The sequence below is a fragment of the Macaca fascicularis genome, chromosome 19 (assembly GCF_037993035.2).
Source record: "Macaca fascicularis isolate 582-1 chromosome 19, T2T-MFA8v1.1".
Taxonomy (NCBI): Eukaryota; Metazoa; Chordata; class Mammalia; order Primates; family Cercopithecidae; genus Macaca; species Macaca fascicularis.
Window position 1 is genome coordinate 40,086,121 of NC_088393.1, and position 16,991 is coordinate 40,103,111.

The 16,991-nt window shown below is 49.3% G+C and overlaps 1 protein-coding gene across 1 annotated transcript in view; it reads left to right on the forward strand.

Moving 5' to 3' along the window:
* The window catches only part of TDRD12 (tudor domain containing 12), a 105,312-nt gene that overhangs the window by 85,573 nt on the left and 2,748 nt on the right, over positions 1-16,991 (forward strand). Inside the window, exons 24-32 of the mRNA XM_005588746.5 lie at positions 689-899; positions 3,087-3,179; positions 4,787-4,959; positions 7,980-8,048; positions 11,145-11,254; positions 16,251-16,314; positions 16,401-16,514; positions 16,598-16,751; positions 16,836-16,902. Coding sequence (XP_005588803.3) covers positions 689-899; positions 3,087-3,179; positions 4,787-4,959; positions 7,980-8,048; positions 11,145-11,254; positions 16,251-16,314; positions 16,401-16,514; positions 16,598-16,751; positions 16,836-16,902 — 1,055 coding nt within the window. The remainder of the gene's footprint in view (positions 1-688; positions 900-3,086; positions 3,180-4,786; positions 4,960-7,979; positions 8,049-11,144; positions 11,255-16,250; positions 16,315-16,400; positions 16,515-16,597; positions 16,752-16,835; positions 16,903-16,991) is intronic.

Sequence of the window (16,991 nt, forward strand, 5' to 3'; positions counted from 1 at the left end):
CTTTAACTCACTTAATTCTTGCCAAGTTCCTATCAAGTGTGCATCATTCCCTTTCTACAGATAAGAAAACAGCCTTGGCAATGTTACGAACGTGGTGTCAGGTCAACTCGATACCTGGCATAGTTCGTTCCAACCTGGTCAGTCTGAATCACATGCTTGTTTGCACCCACTTCCCTTAAATCGACACCTGGCGCCACCTGGTGATAACCTTGAATTCAGAAACTTTGAAACTTGACAGGTGACGTCGCTCATGCCTGTAATCCCAGCACTGTGGGAGGCTGAGGTGAATGGTTTGCTTAAGCCCAGGAGGTCGAGGCTGCACTGAGCTATGATCATGCCACTGCACTCCAGTCTGGGCCACAGAGCAAGACCTTGTCTCTACAAAAAACAAACAAACAAAAAAGACAAAAAGAAAAAAACTTTGTGACTTTAATTTGCTATGTTAATTTTTATTATGTTGTTAGATAAAAGGATTTACTCTTATTCAAAAGTACATGTTTTTATACCTATGTATACTTTAACAAATCCACCACTTGAATTACTGAAGGCCTTAGTTTTTATTTCTAGTATAGAGTAAAATCATGGCGTTTCGGAGTCTTTTTATATGTTTTCCATTTCATGGTGATTTGAGGCAAAGACAGTCCTTTCTGGAATCTCTGTGTTGAACCAATGCCATGTTGCTCTCCAGGGTTCAGGTGTTGGAAGTGAGCCAAAAAGAAGACGCCTGGGCCCTGGATGACATCCTCGTAGAGTTCATTGACGAAGGCAGGACAGGACTTGTCACAAGAGACCAGCTGCTATATCTCCCAGAACATTTCCACGCGCTTCCCCCGCAGGCTGTGGAGTTTATTGTCTGTAGGGTGAAACCTGCAGACAATGAAATGGAATGGAATCCGAAGGTGGGTTATTTTGGCTTTTTATCTAGTGTTGACTTTTAGAATGTATTTAACCCAGAATATACACAGAATTGAGGCCTGTCTGGATTTAGAGTGTCACATTTGGGCAGGGAAAGCGCGGTCTGCTCAGATCCCCACAGTGTGTGAACATCCCAGCTGAGCCCTCAGAGAGGTGCTGGGCAGCCGCAACACTGCCACAGCCACTAACCTTGTGCTTACGCTCACAGAATCGGTATAAAGTAGGGATGTCGGTAAAATAAATTGCCCATCAGCCTAAGCAGGGGAAGCACCTACAAAATTCCAGGCTGGGCCCTGTGGCCTATAATCTCAACAGTTTGGGAAACCAAGGGATGAGGATCCCTTGAGCCCAGGAAGTTGAGGCTGTAATGATCTATGATCGTGTTACTACATTCCAGCCTAGGTGACAGAGCGAGACCCTGTCTCTTAAAGAAAACAAATCAAAAAACAGAAAAAAAGTGAAAAAGTGGACCCTCCAGCCAAAGAGGGGGCACAGTGGGTGGTCTCAGGAGAGGCCAGGTGATTCCACTGGGGCAGGGACGATGGGCCAGGAAGGAGAGATGGAGGCCAGAAAAGCTGCCAAAGGAAGGGTTGTTTCCTCTGGGCTTCGTGGGATAACTAGGATGTCACCAAGTAGAACAGATGGGCGTTGAAAGCAAAGAGAACCACTCGTGCTGAGGCACAGGCACAGAAGGGGACCCCATCTGGGCTCACGTGGCCGTCCAAGTGGAGTGGGAAGGCCCAGCCCTTGTGGCCAGGGAGAGACCTGCAGCCAGTCCTGCCCATCACTGGAGCATGAGTTGTGTTGCTAAGTGCTCCGATTCTCCAAGGAAAGGTTACATTTTGCATAATTCGACAAATGGGACATGAAATAAGTCATTGCAATTGGCAAAGTAAAAACAGTTTGGGTTATAAACAAAGTTAAACGTTATCCAGGAAATAAACAAGTGAATGCATGTTTATTGCATTCACTTTTATTGTATCCCATGATGCAGGATAAACACACAACCTTACTCTTCTAAGTTTAGTTAAAGGAGCCTTTATCACAAGGCAGTGGTGTTCCTTCTTTGTAATGACCGTCTCCTGTGTACCAGGTGCCCTCCTGGGTTCTGGGGATGTAGTCATCAGCAAGAAAGTCACAGTCCTTTCCCCAAGAAACACCTGACCTGTGAAGATGACTGACCGAAAGTCTCCCTCGAAGGAGCAGCCTTCTGTGGGAATGGAGAAAGCTTCTCCTGTGTCCGTTCTTCCGAATTAATTCACCAAGTGCAAGGGGGACGGAAATGGGCAGGTCCCTTTCGCCCTGCTTTGTTCATGTGAAAATGTGCATGAGAGGTTGCTTAGACAGGTCCTGCCTGTTGTGTTCCTCCTTGAGAGGAAACGGCCATGGCCAGGCGTGGTGACTCACACCTGTAATCCTTGGGAGCCCAAGATGGGAGGATTGCTCGAGCCTAGGAGTTCAAGACCAGCCTGGACAACGTTGTGAGACCCCATCTCTAAAAAAAAAAAATTAAAAATTAACCAAGTGTGGTGGTGCGTGTCTGTGGTCTCAGCTACTGGGGAGGCTGAAGAAGGAGGATTGCTGGGGCCCTCAAGGCTGCAGCGAGCTATGATTATGCCACTGCACTCCAGCCTGGGTGGTGGAGAGAGATCCTGTGTCAAAGAAAAAAAGAAGGAAAGAAAACAACAGCCATTTACTCAGGGAGGGGTACACAAAAGACCAGGCCCTCAGCTCCAGTGTCACTGGCTGCAAGGCCGCTCCATTGCAGTGACAGCCTCAGAGCAGGAGGAACAACTTTCACTTCACTTTCATTGAGCTTTCAAAGAAACAGGCATCTGTGCTTTAAAGACAGACTGGCAGGTGATGGAGGAGATGGGGCACGCATGACCACAGAGGGAAATGTACAGTGTTGGGTCCCAAAGGCACAGACCCTGCCTTGAGCTCTGGGACCTCACTAGTAAGAGACCATGGGCGAGTTCCTTTCCACATCTGCCTCACTAAACTCTGCTATTAGCCTTGTGGACGAAAGGGGGTGGTGACCTCTGTGACCTCATAGCGTTACTGTGAGGCTCAAATGAAATACATGGAATATTTTGCAAACTGTATGGTGTATACAAAATAAGGTATTTTGTTGAAGCCTCACCTAAAATAATGTTAAGTGCTTTTTTCAGGTTACTAGGTACATCCATCATAAAATTGTTGGAAAATTGCATGTTGCAAAAGTGATCCTGGCTTTGGGAAATACAGTTTGGATTGATCCAATGGTAAGTATGCATTTTTCTTAAAAATAAATCTGTTTGAATGGGCCACTAAAATTATCCAGATTATTCTAAGCTGTCACTTGAATGACTGCTGCACAGAAACGGTGACTTATTTGGGGCTCTGTTAGGGAGAGGTGTTTTTCATGTTATTTGGGTCATGAATTGGGTTGTGGGTTTAGTTTTTGTTCAGGGGAACATTTTACATTGTAACCCCAGCACACATGTGCATTGCGTATGTGAGGCACACGGACACACACACATGCAGCTGAACAAAGCTTTGTGAGGACTCCATGTGACATTCTCTGATGCTGACAGTTTCTAACTTGCCCATTCCCCACGCACTTACTGAGCACCTGCCACGTGCCAGGAGCAGTGCTGGGCACTGGGTTCCCTCTGGGAGCAAAGCACACGAAGCCCCCATCCTGCAGAGCAGCCCCTCAACCGGCCTCTGTGTCTCTCCACGGCTGCTGACACCACCCTCCCTGCTTGTTCCCCAAGAGCTCCACTCCACTCACAGTTCTGCTGTGTTAGACTTAAATCTTATTATGAATACTTACAAGATTTAACAGAGTCAGTTTATAAAAACTTTTGCTGAAAGTTATTTTTATGAGGTTGGAAAAGTTTTAACATGTTAAAAGGGGAATTTGGATGTAAGGTTTAGGACTAAGCAGAAAATGGTTTTCAGAAGAGAAAATATGGATTACAAATGCAGGTAAATGAGGAGATTTGGGCATCTTAGTTGATGCTGTGATATTATTGTGTTTGTTTTTTGTTGGGGGGAGAAAAGCAGAAATTTTATTAAGTGGAGATTTAAAAGAGATTGAAGTAAAGAAAAAAAACCACCGGGTGGATGTGTCCACACTGCAGTGCGTGTGGCAGTGCTCACGGCAGCCAGAGGGAAACAGACCTGCCCTCACCGTCTCCACCTGCTCCTGCTCCCACCCAGTTTGAGCAGAGAGAGGCTCCTCCACACATTCCCCGGTGGGCACACATTCCTGGGAAGAGGCCCCAGGCAAGGCAGGCCTGGAGCACCCTCCACCCTCACCATGGAAGGGACGGCCCCTCCTATACCCACACCACCACCAACAGGGCCAGGTTGTTAGAGATTTTTGTGTTTTACTTAATTTTGTATAAATGGAAATGGATGAGGATGTTTTGGTTGCAGAAAAGATGAACAGAAGAAATGGGCCAGAACAGGATTCAGGTTCTTGGCTTAGGCCCTTCCCAGGCACGGGCAGATGCTGAGCCTCAGGAGGTAAAAAGAGTTGAGAAAGAATGAGAAAGATGTAAGAATTATGCATCTGACTAGGGGTTTATCCCAGATTTGCAAGTTGGTCATGACTAGGGGTTTATCCCAGATTTGCTCTTGCCACCCCCCCCCACCACCTGCCCATATTTCTGTGGCATGGGGCAAGGCCTGGACAATTCAGATGGAGCCTCAGGTATGAAGCAACCCAGATGCTGCCATGGGAAGCCATGCATATCGTGGCAAGCGCCGCAGTGCAGCCGACGTGGCAGGATGAACCAGAGAGGCCCTGTAAGAGTGTCTGTGCTTCAGTTAAAATTCAGAGTGACTCCTGCTAATGTTCAATTTTTTTCATTGATTCAAGGTGCACATTACAAACCTTTCCAATTTAAAAACCTCTGTCATTGATTATAATGTTCGAGCTGAAATTTTGTCCATGGGAATGGGCATTGATAATCCAGAACATATAGAACAACTGAAAAAATTACGTGAAGACGCAAAGATACCAGCTTTTGAAGAAAGCCTAAGCCAGACCCCGTAAGTGAATTTCTGTCTCCCTTTTGGAAGAGCTGTTTTTTGGAAATACAACTCACAAGTGTTAAGGACATGTTTTATGAAAGTAGAAGAGTTGGCTGGGAGTGGTGGCTCATGCCTGTAATCCCAGCACTTTGGGAGGCTGAGGTGGGCGGATCACGAGGTCAGGAAATCAAGACCATCCTGGCCAACATGGTGAAACCCCGTCTGTACTAAAAACACAAAAATTAGCTGGGTGTGGTGGTGCATGCCTGTAATCCCAGCTACTCAGGAGGCTGAGGCAGGAGAATCGCTTGAACCCGGGAGGCAGAGGTTGCAGTGAGCCGAGATCACGCCACTACAGTCCAGTCTGGTGACAGAGTGAGACTACGTCTCAAAAAAAAAAAAAAAAGTAGAAGAGTTTTTTTTTTTTGTTTTTTTTGTTTTTTTTTTTTTGAGACGGAGTCTCGCTCTGTCGCCCAGGTAGCTGGGACTCCCGAGTAGCTGGGACTACAGGCGCCCACAACCGCGCCCGGCTAATTTTTTGTATTTTTAGTAGAGACGGGGTTTCACCGTGGTCTCGATCTCCTGACCTTGTGATCCGCCTGCCTCGGCCTCCCAAAGTGCTGGGATTACAGGCATGAGCCACCGCGCCCGGCCAAAAGTAGAAGAGTTTTTAACGAGTCTCCATGTACCCATCACTCAGTTGTAATAATGACCAAGATTTTGAAAATCTAGTTTTATCTCTACCACAGCCCACACTTGCTTTTGTTGGCGTATTATAAAGCGATCTCAAATATAGTATTTCACCTGCATCTCTTACAGAAAGGATCGTTAACTTTTTATTGACAAATAGCACACATACAGAAAAGTGCGCACATCAGACGTGATGTGTTTCCTGAGTATACCTGTGTAACCAGCCCAGATCAAGAAACAGAGCCTGGCTCAGAGCCTCCCCTCCCTCTAGCTACTCCCCCTCCCCAACAGGAGCCATTCTCCTGATGTGGAAAAGCAGGGATGGTTTTCCCCAGTTTTGTACTTTGAATGGAATTAGACAGTATGCCCCCTCACCATGGTGAGTTACAGAAGCTAGGCTCAAAGGAGGCATAAATTCTCTAAATTCTCAGTTACATAATGTTCCTTTGTATGAATATACCATTATTTGTTTACCCATTCTACTGTTGACTGGGGAGATTTCCAGTTTGGGGTACTTCAAGTAATGGTGCTTTAAACATTACCATACATGTCTTTTACAAATATATACACTTAGAAATAAATTTCTGATGGGATTACTAAATCGTAGTTAGAGTTACTACCCAATAGTGTTCCAAACTGGCTGCACCAGCGTCTCCTCCCATGGAGGGTATCAGGGAGACTGTGACAGTCACTCTGAGGAGGGATCCTGGCAGCTCCAGAGGGGGAAGGATCTGTATCAAGACTTCCTTCCAGTTAGGAGGAAAACAGCAGGCATCTGTTAAGAAAGTTGGCAAAAGACATGAGCAGCAACTTCAGGATGCCTAATTACCATATGAGAAGGTGCTGGAACTCCTAAAAGTCCAGGGAGTAACACCACAGCATGCCTAGCCCACCAGAGAGGGGAACGAGAGAAGGAAGGAAAACATGCACCGCGTGTGGGCAGGGATGAGAGCGGCAGGGTTTCCCAAAACTTAACGAGAGCACTGTTAGCACAGCTAAAAAGACTCCCAGCGATTCCTTCAATTGCGTGTGTTTTATTGTGGCAAAATACACATGACAACAGCTGCCATTTAAATTCTTTTTAAGTGTACAGTTCAGTGGCATTTAGGACATTCTCAGTGCTGTGCAACCATCATCACTCTCCATCTCCAGAACTTGCTCATCTTCTGGACAGAAACTCCATACTCCTTAAATAATAATTCCAGAGTCTGCCCCCGCAGGCCCCCTACTCTCCTTTGTCTCTAAGAATCTGCCAATCCTGGGCACTTTCAGTGGAACCGTCCACTGTTTGCCCTTTTGTGTCTGGCTCATCTCAGTGGAATGTCCTCAAGGTCCACCCGTGTTGCAGCCCGGGTCAGATTTCCTTCCCTTTGAAACTTGTCCTCCATGGCATGGATCACCACGTTTCGCTTCTCCATTCATCTGCCTGTGCACACCTGGGCTGCTGCCCCTCTTGACTGTGGTGGATGTGCTCCTGTGTACAGTGTACACAGGTGTACACATACCGGTTTTTTTTTTTTTTTTTTTTTTTTTTTGAGACGGAGTCTCGCTCTGCCGCCCAGGCTGGAGTGCAGTGGCCGGATCTCAGCTCACTGCAAGCTCCGCCTCCCGGGTTCCCGCCATTCTCCTGCCTCAGCCTCCCCAGTAGCTGGGACTACAGGCACCCGCCACCTCGCCCGGCTAGTTTTTTGTATTTTTTAGTAGAGACGGGGTTTCACCATGTTAGCCAGGATGGTCTCGATCTCCCGACCTCGTGATCCGCCCGTCTCGGCCTCCCAAAGTGCTGGGATTACAGGCTTGAGCCACCGCGCCCGGCCGTACACATACCTGTTTGAGCCCCTGCCTTCACTTCTCTGGGGTTGCTACTCAGAAGTGGAGCTGCTGGGCCCTGTGGGTATCCTGTGCATGATTTTTGGGGACCCTCCATCCAGTTCCTGCAGCTTCTGCCCCATTGCCTGTTCCACCAGCCATTGCCTGTTCCACCAGCTACATCCGAGGCCTGCAGTTCTCCATGTCCTCTCCTTGACCCTGCCTGAGGTGCAAACTCCAGGTCTCTTCGGGGCTCTTCCGGGCATGCCTCTGTGCGCTTGTGCTATTCTAAATGGCCCATAAACACGAATGCTTTTAAACATCCTAATTCCCCAGTCTCTCGCTCTCCACGTCTCCTCCGGCCCGGCCTACCCAGGCATCTGGGGTCTGTAGGGCCTGGTAGCTTTAGAAGCAGGCCTCCATCTCAATAAATAAATAAATAAATAAGTAAAAAGTGCTTTTACCCCTGCACTGTCCCCAGACAGGCTCCACAGACGCACATGATTATTTGCAAATGAAGTCTGCTCTGCTTCCTCCAGGCCGAGGGTGACAGGGACCAGGCCTGCTCAAGACCAGGATCGTCCATCCAAGGAGCAGGAGGGGCAGGGGTGAGTAAGAACACCACAGAGCTTCCTCCCAGAACGCCAGACAGGGGGCCATGTGTGAGGGGGAGCCAGTGAGGGACGGTCCACACGGACGCCTGGGAGGATCCCCACGAGCTGAGGGAAGGACTTGGTGGTGAGTTCCAGGAGCAGGGATGAAGGTGCCCGGAGCAGAGCAGCATACAGGGACCCAGAGGTGCCGGGCTAGGTCTTGCGGGGCCTGTGGCCACTGCAGGGAATGGGCTCTTTCTCCACAGAGGCTGGAGCCATGAGCGGATTTTGAGCTGAGGGGTGACTTGAACAGAAGATGGTTCGTGGCTGCTGTGTTGAGAACAGACTCAAGGGAGGGTAGGGGACAAAGACTGTGCCAGGAGCTTCGGACAGGAGGATGGAGGCTTGGACCAGGCGGCTTTGTGGAGGCTGAGAAGCCGCTGGTTTCTCAGTGTGTTCTGCTGGAGCTGACGGGGCTCCAGCCAGTCTGCATCTGTGGCAAGAGCACAGCCCTCGTGGCAGGGCCTGGGAGCCCCAGAGGTGTGAGAGGAGGGGTCCGGGGGTGAGCCCTGGTGTCTCCGCTGGGGAGCGTGAAGGGTGGGGACGTTGTAGCCAGCAGGTGGAGGGAAGCCTGGAGAGGCAGGTGGGTGAGGGATGCATGTCCCGGACAGGAGTGATGAGCTAGCTCAGGTGCAGCTGCAGACCCAGTGAGTGAGGACCAAGATGTACAGCTGGGCTAGTGGCCTGCCTGCTGGGCTAGTGGCCTGCCGGGCTAGAGACCTGTTGAGTTAGTGACTTCCTGGTTTAGTGGCCTGCCGGGCTAGTGGCCTACTGGGCTGGTGACTTGCTGGGTTAGTGGCCTGCTGGGCTAGTGGCCTGCTGGGCTGGTGACTTGCTGGGCTAGTGGCCTGCTGGGCTAGTGACTTGCTGGGTTAGTGGCCTGCTGGGCTAGTGGCCTGCTGGGCTAGTGACTTGCTAGGCTAGTGGCCTGCTGGGCTGTTGGTGGTTGGTGACCTTGAAAGATTCCTGAGTTGCAGCTGAAAGTAGGAGGATTTAAAATAATGTGGACCGGGTGTGGTGGCTCATGCCTGTAATCCCAGCACTTTGGGAGGCCGAGGCAGGAGAATTGCTTGAGCTCAGGAGTTCGAGACCAGCCTGGGCAACATAGCAAGACCCAGTCTCTACTAAAAATACAAAAACTAGCTGGATATGATGGTACACACCTGTAGTTCTAGCTACTTGGAGACTGAGGTGGGAAGATTGGTTGAGTCCGGGAGGTTTAGGCTGCAGCGAGCCGTGATTGTGCCACTGCACTCCAGCCTGGGTGACAGCAAGACCTTATCTCAAAAAAAAAAAAAAAAAAAGACAAAGATGAACATAGTATGGTCTAAAGTTTTTTAGTTTTTTACCTTAATAAAAATGGATACATATAGGATTAGGATACAGGGTAGTTTCCATCCACTTTCAAGAAAAAAGAAAAATTCTCCCATACTTCTGAGATACTGTTTTAGAAATGAAGATGTCATTAAAGTTTAGTAGATGTAACCAAAATGAGGTTTGGTGGCATATGGGAAGCACCGACTTTGAGCCCCAGATCTGTGTAAAGGCTCCCACAGCCCCTTTCGCACTGTAGCTTTGTAGTTAAGAGAGCTTAACATACCCGTCGTCATGAACACAGAGCATGCAGCAGTATGAGCACTGTGAGGTTTCATAGGGAGCCTGCTAGGAGAGACCCCATCTCAGACAGCTCCTGGAGAATGGGGGATCCTGACAGGTAGAGAGGAATGGCGAGAATATTTCATACTGTGACCAGCAGATCTGAAAGCCACAGGACTTAGCGGTTGGCAGATGTTAGGGAGTGTGGGTCTGTGTGTCTGAGCCCTGGTGCCTGGGGGATGCTGGTGTGGTGGACAGTGACACGTGGTTCCCAGGCACAGCCCGTGGCAGAGGAGGAGAGGCTGAGGTGGGCTATGGAGGTGCCAGTTTTTAAGGTTATTGAAAGTCTAAACCTAGGGCTCAGGAAAGCAGCTGGGGAAGGCTCTTGGTTTGCTGCTGTTTGAGGAGAGTCAAAGCTCAGTGAGTATGAGGAAGGAAGGAACCAACCTAGCAGGGGAGGATCTAGAGAAGGAGAAGAGGGTGGGCGACTGCACAGAGCCTGGGGAGGGGCAGTGGCTGGGGACGCTTGCTGCCTGAATCTGGAAAGTGCTGCACCAGAGGCTTCTTCTGGGCCCATCAGAAGACAGGCACACCCCTCCTTCTCACAGGTGTGTGTGTGTGGCTGTCAGAAGACAGCACACTCCTCCTCATGTGTGTGCATGTATGTGCATATGTGTGTGTGTGCGCGCGCGCGCGTGTGTGTGTGTGTGTAGGTTTGCTCATTTAGGCCTGAATTGTCTCTTCAAGGATGTATAAAATCCGAGTCACACTGTCACCCACGAGGAAGGGAGCTGGCTGGCTGGGGAGCAGGGATGAGAGGAGCTTTTCAGTGTACAGCCAAATTTGACTTCTTTTAAAATACTGAACCACATGAATGTGGTTACCTGTTCAAAGAACCAAAAGAATAACACAATTTAAAATTTTAAAATAAGTAATCTAGTTAGTTACTAAGCAGGATAAAATATGGGGCAGCACGTTGAATTTAGTAGGTTCCCGTATGTTTAAATGCATGTGTCTGTCCGTGTGTTTTAGATAGAGAGGTATAGAAGGCAATAATTTCTTTTTTATGTGAAGAATATTTCTAGAAGTAGGCCCAAACTGGTATCAGGGGTGGTCTCTGGGAAGATGGCCGCAGAGCCTGGGTCAGGGGAGGCAGGAAACTGGCTTGTCACTTTCTGTCCTTTGGTCCTGTTGGAAGTGTGCAGCAGTGAGTATGGAAGGGAAACCACCTTGGTAAAGAGTGAAGGCCTCCCTGGTCCTGTGTGCTTGCCCATCATCCTCATCGGAAGGAACCAAGTTGACGGGCTGCCTGGGGCATCTTAAATGAGTCATAAGCTCTGTGTGGGTCTGACTCCAGGGCCACAGGCACGTCACAGTCATTTATTGCCTGCCTTCCTCTGCCACTTGGGCAGCTCCTTTAGAGAGCCAGGTGTTAGCCCCGCCTCTCCCGTCTAGGATGCCTCCTACAGCAGAAGATGCCACTCGCCTGCAGAGCCCCCAGCCTGAGGACACAGGTGCAGAAGGAGGGGCTGAGTCCAAGATGAGCTCAGAAAACCAGAAGCCTGGTGAGTACTTGCTCTTCAAAAGATGGTTAAGTTCAAATCGCTAATGTCTGGAAAATTGCTAATATGTAGACTTTCCACTTTGAGATGAAATGTTGAGAAGATGACATAAACTGATATCACCTAACTGTTCTTATTTTTGGCAGGTCAGCCCCCATTGTTTTGTTTTTGTAGTTTGAGGTCTACCATCCATCCAGTGATGTGCACAGATGTTAAGTGAACAGCTTAGCAGTGTGTGTGTGTGTGTGTGTGTGTGTCAGCACCCAGACTGAGCTGTTGAACATTTCCAGGACCCCAGCAGTCTCCTGGCCGGAACCCTCCCCACTGACCATTCTGATTTCTGATGCCGTTAGTTTTGCTGACTTGGAAGCATATAGAATACATTCTTTTATTTTAAATAGAGATGGAGTCTCACTGTGTTCCCCAGGCTGATTTTGAACTCCTGGCCTCAAGTGATCCTTCTTCCTTGGCCTCTAAAAGTGTTAGGATTATAGGCATGAGCCACTTTGCCCAGCCTATAGTATATGTTCTTGTGACTTCCTTCAATCAACATTGTCTGTGAAATTAATCTGTATTATTGCAAGTGGTGGCATTTTTTCTTAATCTTGGAAAGTATTTGCATATTGCATGGCTCTCTCCAGACTTTACATCTAGGCTCACTTTTATTGCACCGCACCTCAGCAAAGAGGAGCAGCTGGCATTTGAACAGAGTTGGCTGACCTTGGCCAGGCTAATTGCACAGACTTAGCAGACATTTCTGATGTGTATGAATTTGGCACTGAGTTAGGTGCCATAAAGAAAAAAGATAATCAGCTGGGCGTGGTGGTGGGCACCTGTAATTCCAGCTACTCAAGAGGCTAAGGTAGGAGGATCAGTTGAACCCGGGTGGCAGAGGTTGCAGTGAGCCAAGATCGCACCAGTGCACTCCAGCCTGGACGACGGAGCGAGACTATCAAAAAACAAAACAAACAAAAAAAACTAGTTGGGCGCGGTGGCTTAGGCCAGTAATCCCAGCACTTCGTGGGGCCCGAGGCGGGTGAATCACTTGAGCTCAGGAGTTTGAGACCAGCCTGGTCAACATGTTGGAACCCCGTCTCTACTAAAAACACAAAAAAATTAGTCAGCTGTGGTGGCACATGCCTGTAGTCCCAGCTACTCGGGAGGCTGAGGCAATAGAACCTCTTGAACCCGGGAGGCGGAGGTTGCAGTGAGCCAAGATCACACCACTGCACTCTTGCCTGGGCAACAGAATGAGACTCCATCTCAAAAAAAAAAAAAAAAAAAAAAGAAAAGAAAAGATGAATGCGGGCAGGCGCAGTAGCTCAAGCCTGTAATCCCAGCACTTTGGGAGGCCGAGGTGGGCGGATCATGAGGTCAGGAGGTCGAGACAATCCTGGCTAACACGGCGAAACCCTGTCTCTACTAAAAATACAAAAAATTAGCTGGGCGTGGTAGCAGGCACCTGTAGTCCCAACTACTCGGGAGGCTGAGGCAGGAGAATGGTGTGAACCCGGGAGGCAGAGCTTGCAGTGAGCCGAGATGGCGCCACTGCACTCCAGCCTGGGGACGGAGCAAGACTCCATCTCAAAAAAAAAGAGAAAAGATAAATGGGACAAAAGCCAAGCCCCTTGTGGAAGGGGAAGTCAGTGAGGGAGAAGGAAAGGAGAGGTGAGGAGACCATTTGCCGTCACTGGAATTTACCTTCGTGTGGCCTTTTAATTTTGATATTCATTGTCTTTATGAAATGGGGTTAGGTCATTGCTCCTTGTCTTGACAAATCGTAGAAATTGCCTAGACAACATATATTGAAAAACTCATCCCATGACTAGACAAAGTCTCCAACACTCCAGTGCTGGGAGCTCCAGCTTTCCACACCACCGATGTTCTGCGCCCCTGCTGTGGTCCCTCATTCCGCTTCCCAGGAGGGCGGGCTAAGATCCTGGGAGGGTGGACCCTGCACGGCTCTGCTCCCTTTGATATGCATCCCGAGACAGTGAAACCCACCGATAACACAGCTGAGGTGCTGAGAGCCCCAGAAGATGGTTTGCTCCCTGACAGGTTCATTCCTCACTGAGGATGGAGAGTGCGGGAGGAGGAGCCACAGAGGTGGCTCCTGTGACGAAGGCGGTCTTGCCCACTGCCTGTGTGATTCCCATGCATCTCTGGATATGTTTTGGAAGTTGTTTCCTAAGGAAGTTCTTCCAGCCATTTCCCCACACAGCGTTTTTTTTTGGCGGGGTCGGGGGGGGGGTCGGTTGGGGGTGATTGTTGTGAAGGATGGGGGTCCTCTGGAAGGATGAGTTTAGATGCATTTCACTGTTGCTGCGGTCCAAACCCAGGTTCTTCATCACAGTCCCATGTGCTGCTCTTGCTGGCAGTGACTGTGGCTGGTGAGGTGAGAGGTGCAGGTGAGGAGAAAGGGTCTTCCGGAGCCGAGTGGTATGTGGGGGACTGGATGTAGCTGTTAAAATGCACATACACCTTCTCTTCATAAAGTTTGCCCCTGGATTCGACTACAGTGCGGGGCAGCTGGTTTCATTGTGTGGGATCCACTGGAAAAGGGTTCTGAAGAGTTCTGGGAAAGAGAGAATTTGCAAAGCCAGCTGGTCAGAGGAACAGGGTCATTGGGACAACAGTTGTCATTAAGAGGATTTTCCCAGAGCAGTGTTTATTCCACAGTAGCAGACCGGGATCCAGTAGACTGCAGAGGTGGGGCTGAAGTGGGTCTGCACTGGCGCAGGCCCTGCTACTGGCTGATTTGCCCTTTGCATAGAGCCTGCTGTGGGGTCCAAGGGGGACGTCAGGGCAGCCAGGTGGGTCCCCCAAACCATAGCTCTTGGAGGACATGCAGTTGTTTACTGAGCTCTACTGGGAAGCTCTGGCTGTTAGATGTCCACTGCAGCCACCAGGCACTTGGCCGCCTTCCTGGAAGAGCCACCGTAAAGGGGAACCCCCCACCCCGACTGTCTCAGCTGGAAGAGACTTCGTCTCTGGGCTCCTGCTCAGGTTCAGGCAGGTGAAGGAAAATGTCATGCACTTTCTTCATGGTTCTTCTTGCCTTGGCTTCCTGCAGGGTTTCTGGTTTTGGATACTCAGTGTCTCCCTGTGGCTAGAAAAGTATGATGCATCCATTGTGCCGCCACACGCTGGTGAGGGGCAAGGCCTGAGCTTCAGAGGCTCATCACAGTTAGGGCGGCGTTCCTCCGCAGTGTCTGCCAGCCCTGCGGCAGGTGGTCGGTCTCAGGTGGACCCCGTGCCCTCCTCTGCAGACGCGCCACCCACACGCCACTGTGCCAGGCAGGGCTTCTGGAGGACGTGGGTGTGGGGTTGTTTGTGTTGCATGTAGCCTGGCTCAGGGGCTGCTGCGTGCTCTTTTCCTTCCAGCTGTAGCTATGCTCTGTGCCAGCAAAACACAATCTTGGGACCCTAAACTCCCTCTGCCAAAGAGGAAGTTACACACTGGACCTGGGTCTAAGGCTGCCTGCCTTTTGCTCCCAAGCAGACAGCTGTCACTTCACAGCCCCGGGTCGTAGCCCCGTGTCCTATATGTCTGCTGTCACATGTTACTTTATGTTGTGTAAAACGTCGCTTTCCTGAGCTAGAGGGGATGCATGATCGTCTTTGTCCTGCCCCGCCCCCCATCGCCCTTTCTCCCTCCAGCTTGCTTTCCCCTTTAGACGCCGACGTTTAGGAAGCCCCTTTGGAAAAGCAGAGGCCATGGCACTCCTGTGATTTGTGTTTCCCGGGGCGCATCCTCAACCTTGGATAAATCAACCTCGAGTCAGCGGAGACTCCCTAAGTCCCTCTTTGGTTTATGGCTCCAAGGAGGAACCTGGCCGCTTGCTCCCAGAAGCGGTGTCTTGTCCTTGTTTGGTGGCAGGACCGCCTCCTTCGCACCCCAGCTTCACAGCTCTGTGTTTAGGATTAGTCTCAGCTTCTGTGATCAGGCCAGGCCACCCTGGGTTTCCTCTGCTCGTCTCTCCCAGAAGGGCTTGGGGATTGTGCTCTCCAAGGTTCTTGAGGTCACTGGGTCAGTGCACTCATTTCCGGAGGCCACTCCATGGCAGGCTGCACGTGACACGGATCATGGCGCTTTCCCAGCGGGAGTCTGTCTGTTTCTTTGCCGTTGTATTGTATACCACGAGTAAACCAGAGGGTGGATCTGCTTTCCATCTCAGGCTACCGTGATTCCAGCAGCTGTGAACATTCTTGCTCTGGTGTTTGGATGGAAGCCTTGTCTGCTGGAGATTGAGAAGTTCACACTGCGTTGTTTGAGGATATGTCATGTCCAGCACTGGCTCCTTGTATGTGCTGGCCGCTATCCTCGAAGTTGTCCTTAGGGCATCCTGGCAGGTCAAGACAGCCCCAGAGAAGTCTGCATGTTTGTATGCAAGGCCAGCCACTGCAATGAGGTTCTTTTTCAAATGAGTGACTTTACTTCCTGGTCATTTAATTTTAATACTTGTCAAAGGCTGTTTTTATTTTAAAATAAAATTTTACGCCAGGCACAGTGGCTTAAGCCTGTAATCCCAACACTTTGGGAGGCCAAGGTGGGTGGATCACCTGAGGTCAGGAGTTCGAGACCAGCCTGACCAACATGGTGAAACCCCGTCTCTACTAAAAATACAATATTAGCCGAGTGTGGTGGTGCATGCTTATAATCCCAGCTACTTGGTAGGCTGAGGCAGGAGAATCATTTGAACCCAAAGGCAGAGGTTGCAGAGAGTCAAGATTGCACCATTGCACTTCTGCCTGGGCACCAAGAACAAAACTCTGTCTCAAAAATAAAATAAAAAATTTTAAATTTTGTTTACCTATGTGACGGTTTTAATTTTTTCTAACTGTTCTTTGCAGCTAGATACTAGGGTTACTTAATTTACACTCTTACGTGATTCTCATCTAGAAGTTGCATAAGGTACAAAAAAGTATATATATGTGTGTACATGATGGAGTTACATATAAATAACCTGTAGGAAAATCTGACATTGATTTTGTGCAGAAACTTCATCTGGAAACACTGAAGGTGCCTCCATTAGCAGAACTGCACAGCCGCCTCTGAAAAGGTATGTCCACTCGGCATGGAGGAGTCGGCATCCCTTACCCAGTAAATAAGATCAATGAATGTGTAGGTCTTTCTCTCTTCTTCTAGCTTCCACCCACAAATAAAATGGTTCCAAAAAGAAGATGTCGTCATCTTAAAGATAAGAATAAGGAATGTAAAGGACTGCAAGTGTCAGTATTTCAGGGATAGAGTCGTTTTCAGGTAGGTTTATGTATAGTCATATAAAGTAAAATAGAAATAATTTCTAGCATTTTAAAAGGCTGACTTTCTTTTTATAAACCCAGTGCTTGGGTGGGAGACAGATTTTACCTGGCTGATCTGGAGCTGCGGGGCAACATAAGGAAAGATGAGTGCAAATGTGTAATTAGAAATGAGGAGCCTGTGATCACTCTGGCCAAAGAGAGAAGGGAGGCATGGTGTCACCTACTCAGACAGAGGGTGAGTTGGAATGCGCTCAGAGGGTGGTCTTTACCCTGAGTGTGTCATACTCACCCACTCACTGTCAGCTGTTCTCTTGAGCAGAACCCCAACGTGGCTTTTGATTTTGATCACTGGGAAGACTGTGAAGAGGACAGCCAGTTCCCCAAGGGTAAGGCGTGGAGCGCCCACTCTCGGAGGGGTTGTAGGTCCTGAGGGTAGTGAGGGACACCATCACCCACTTAGGAATTCAGCCTTGGT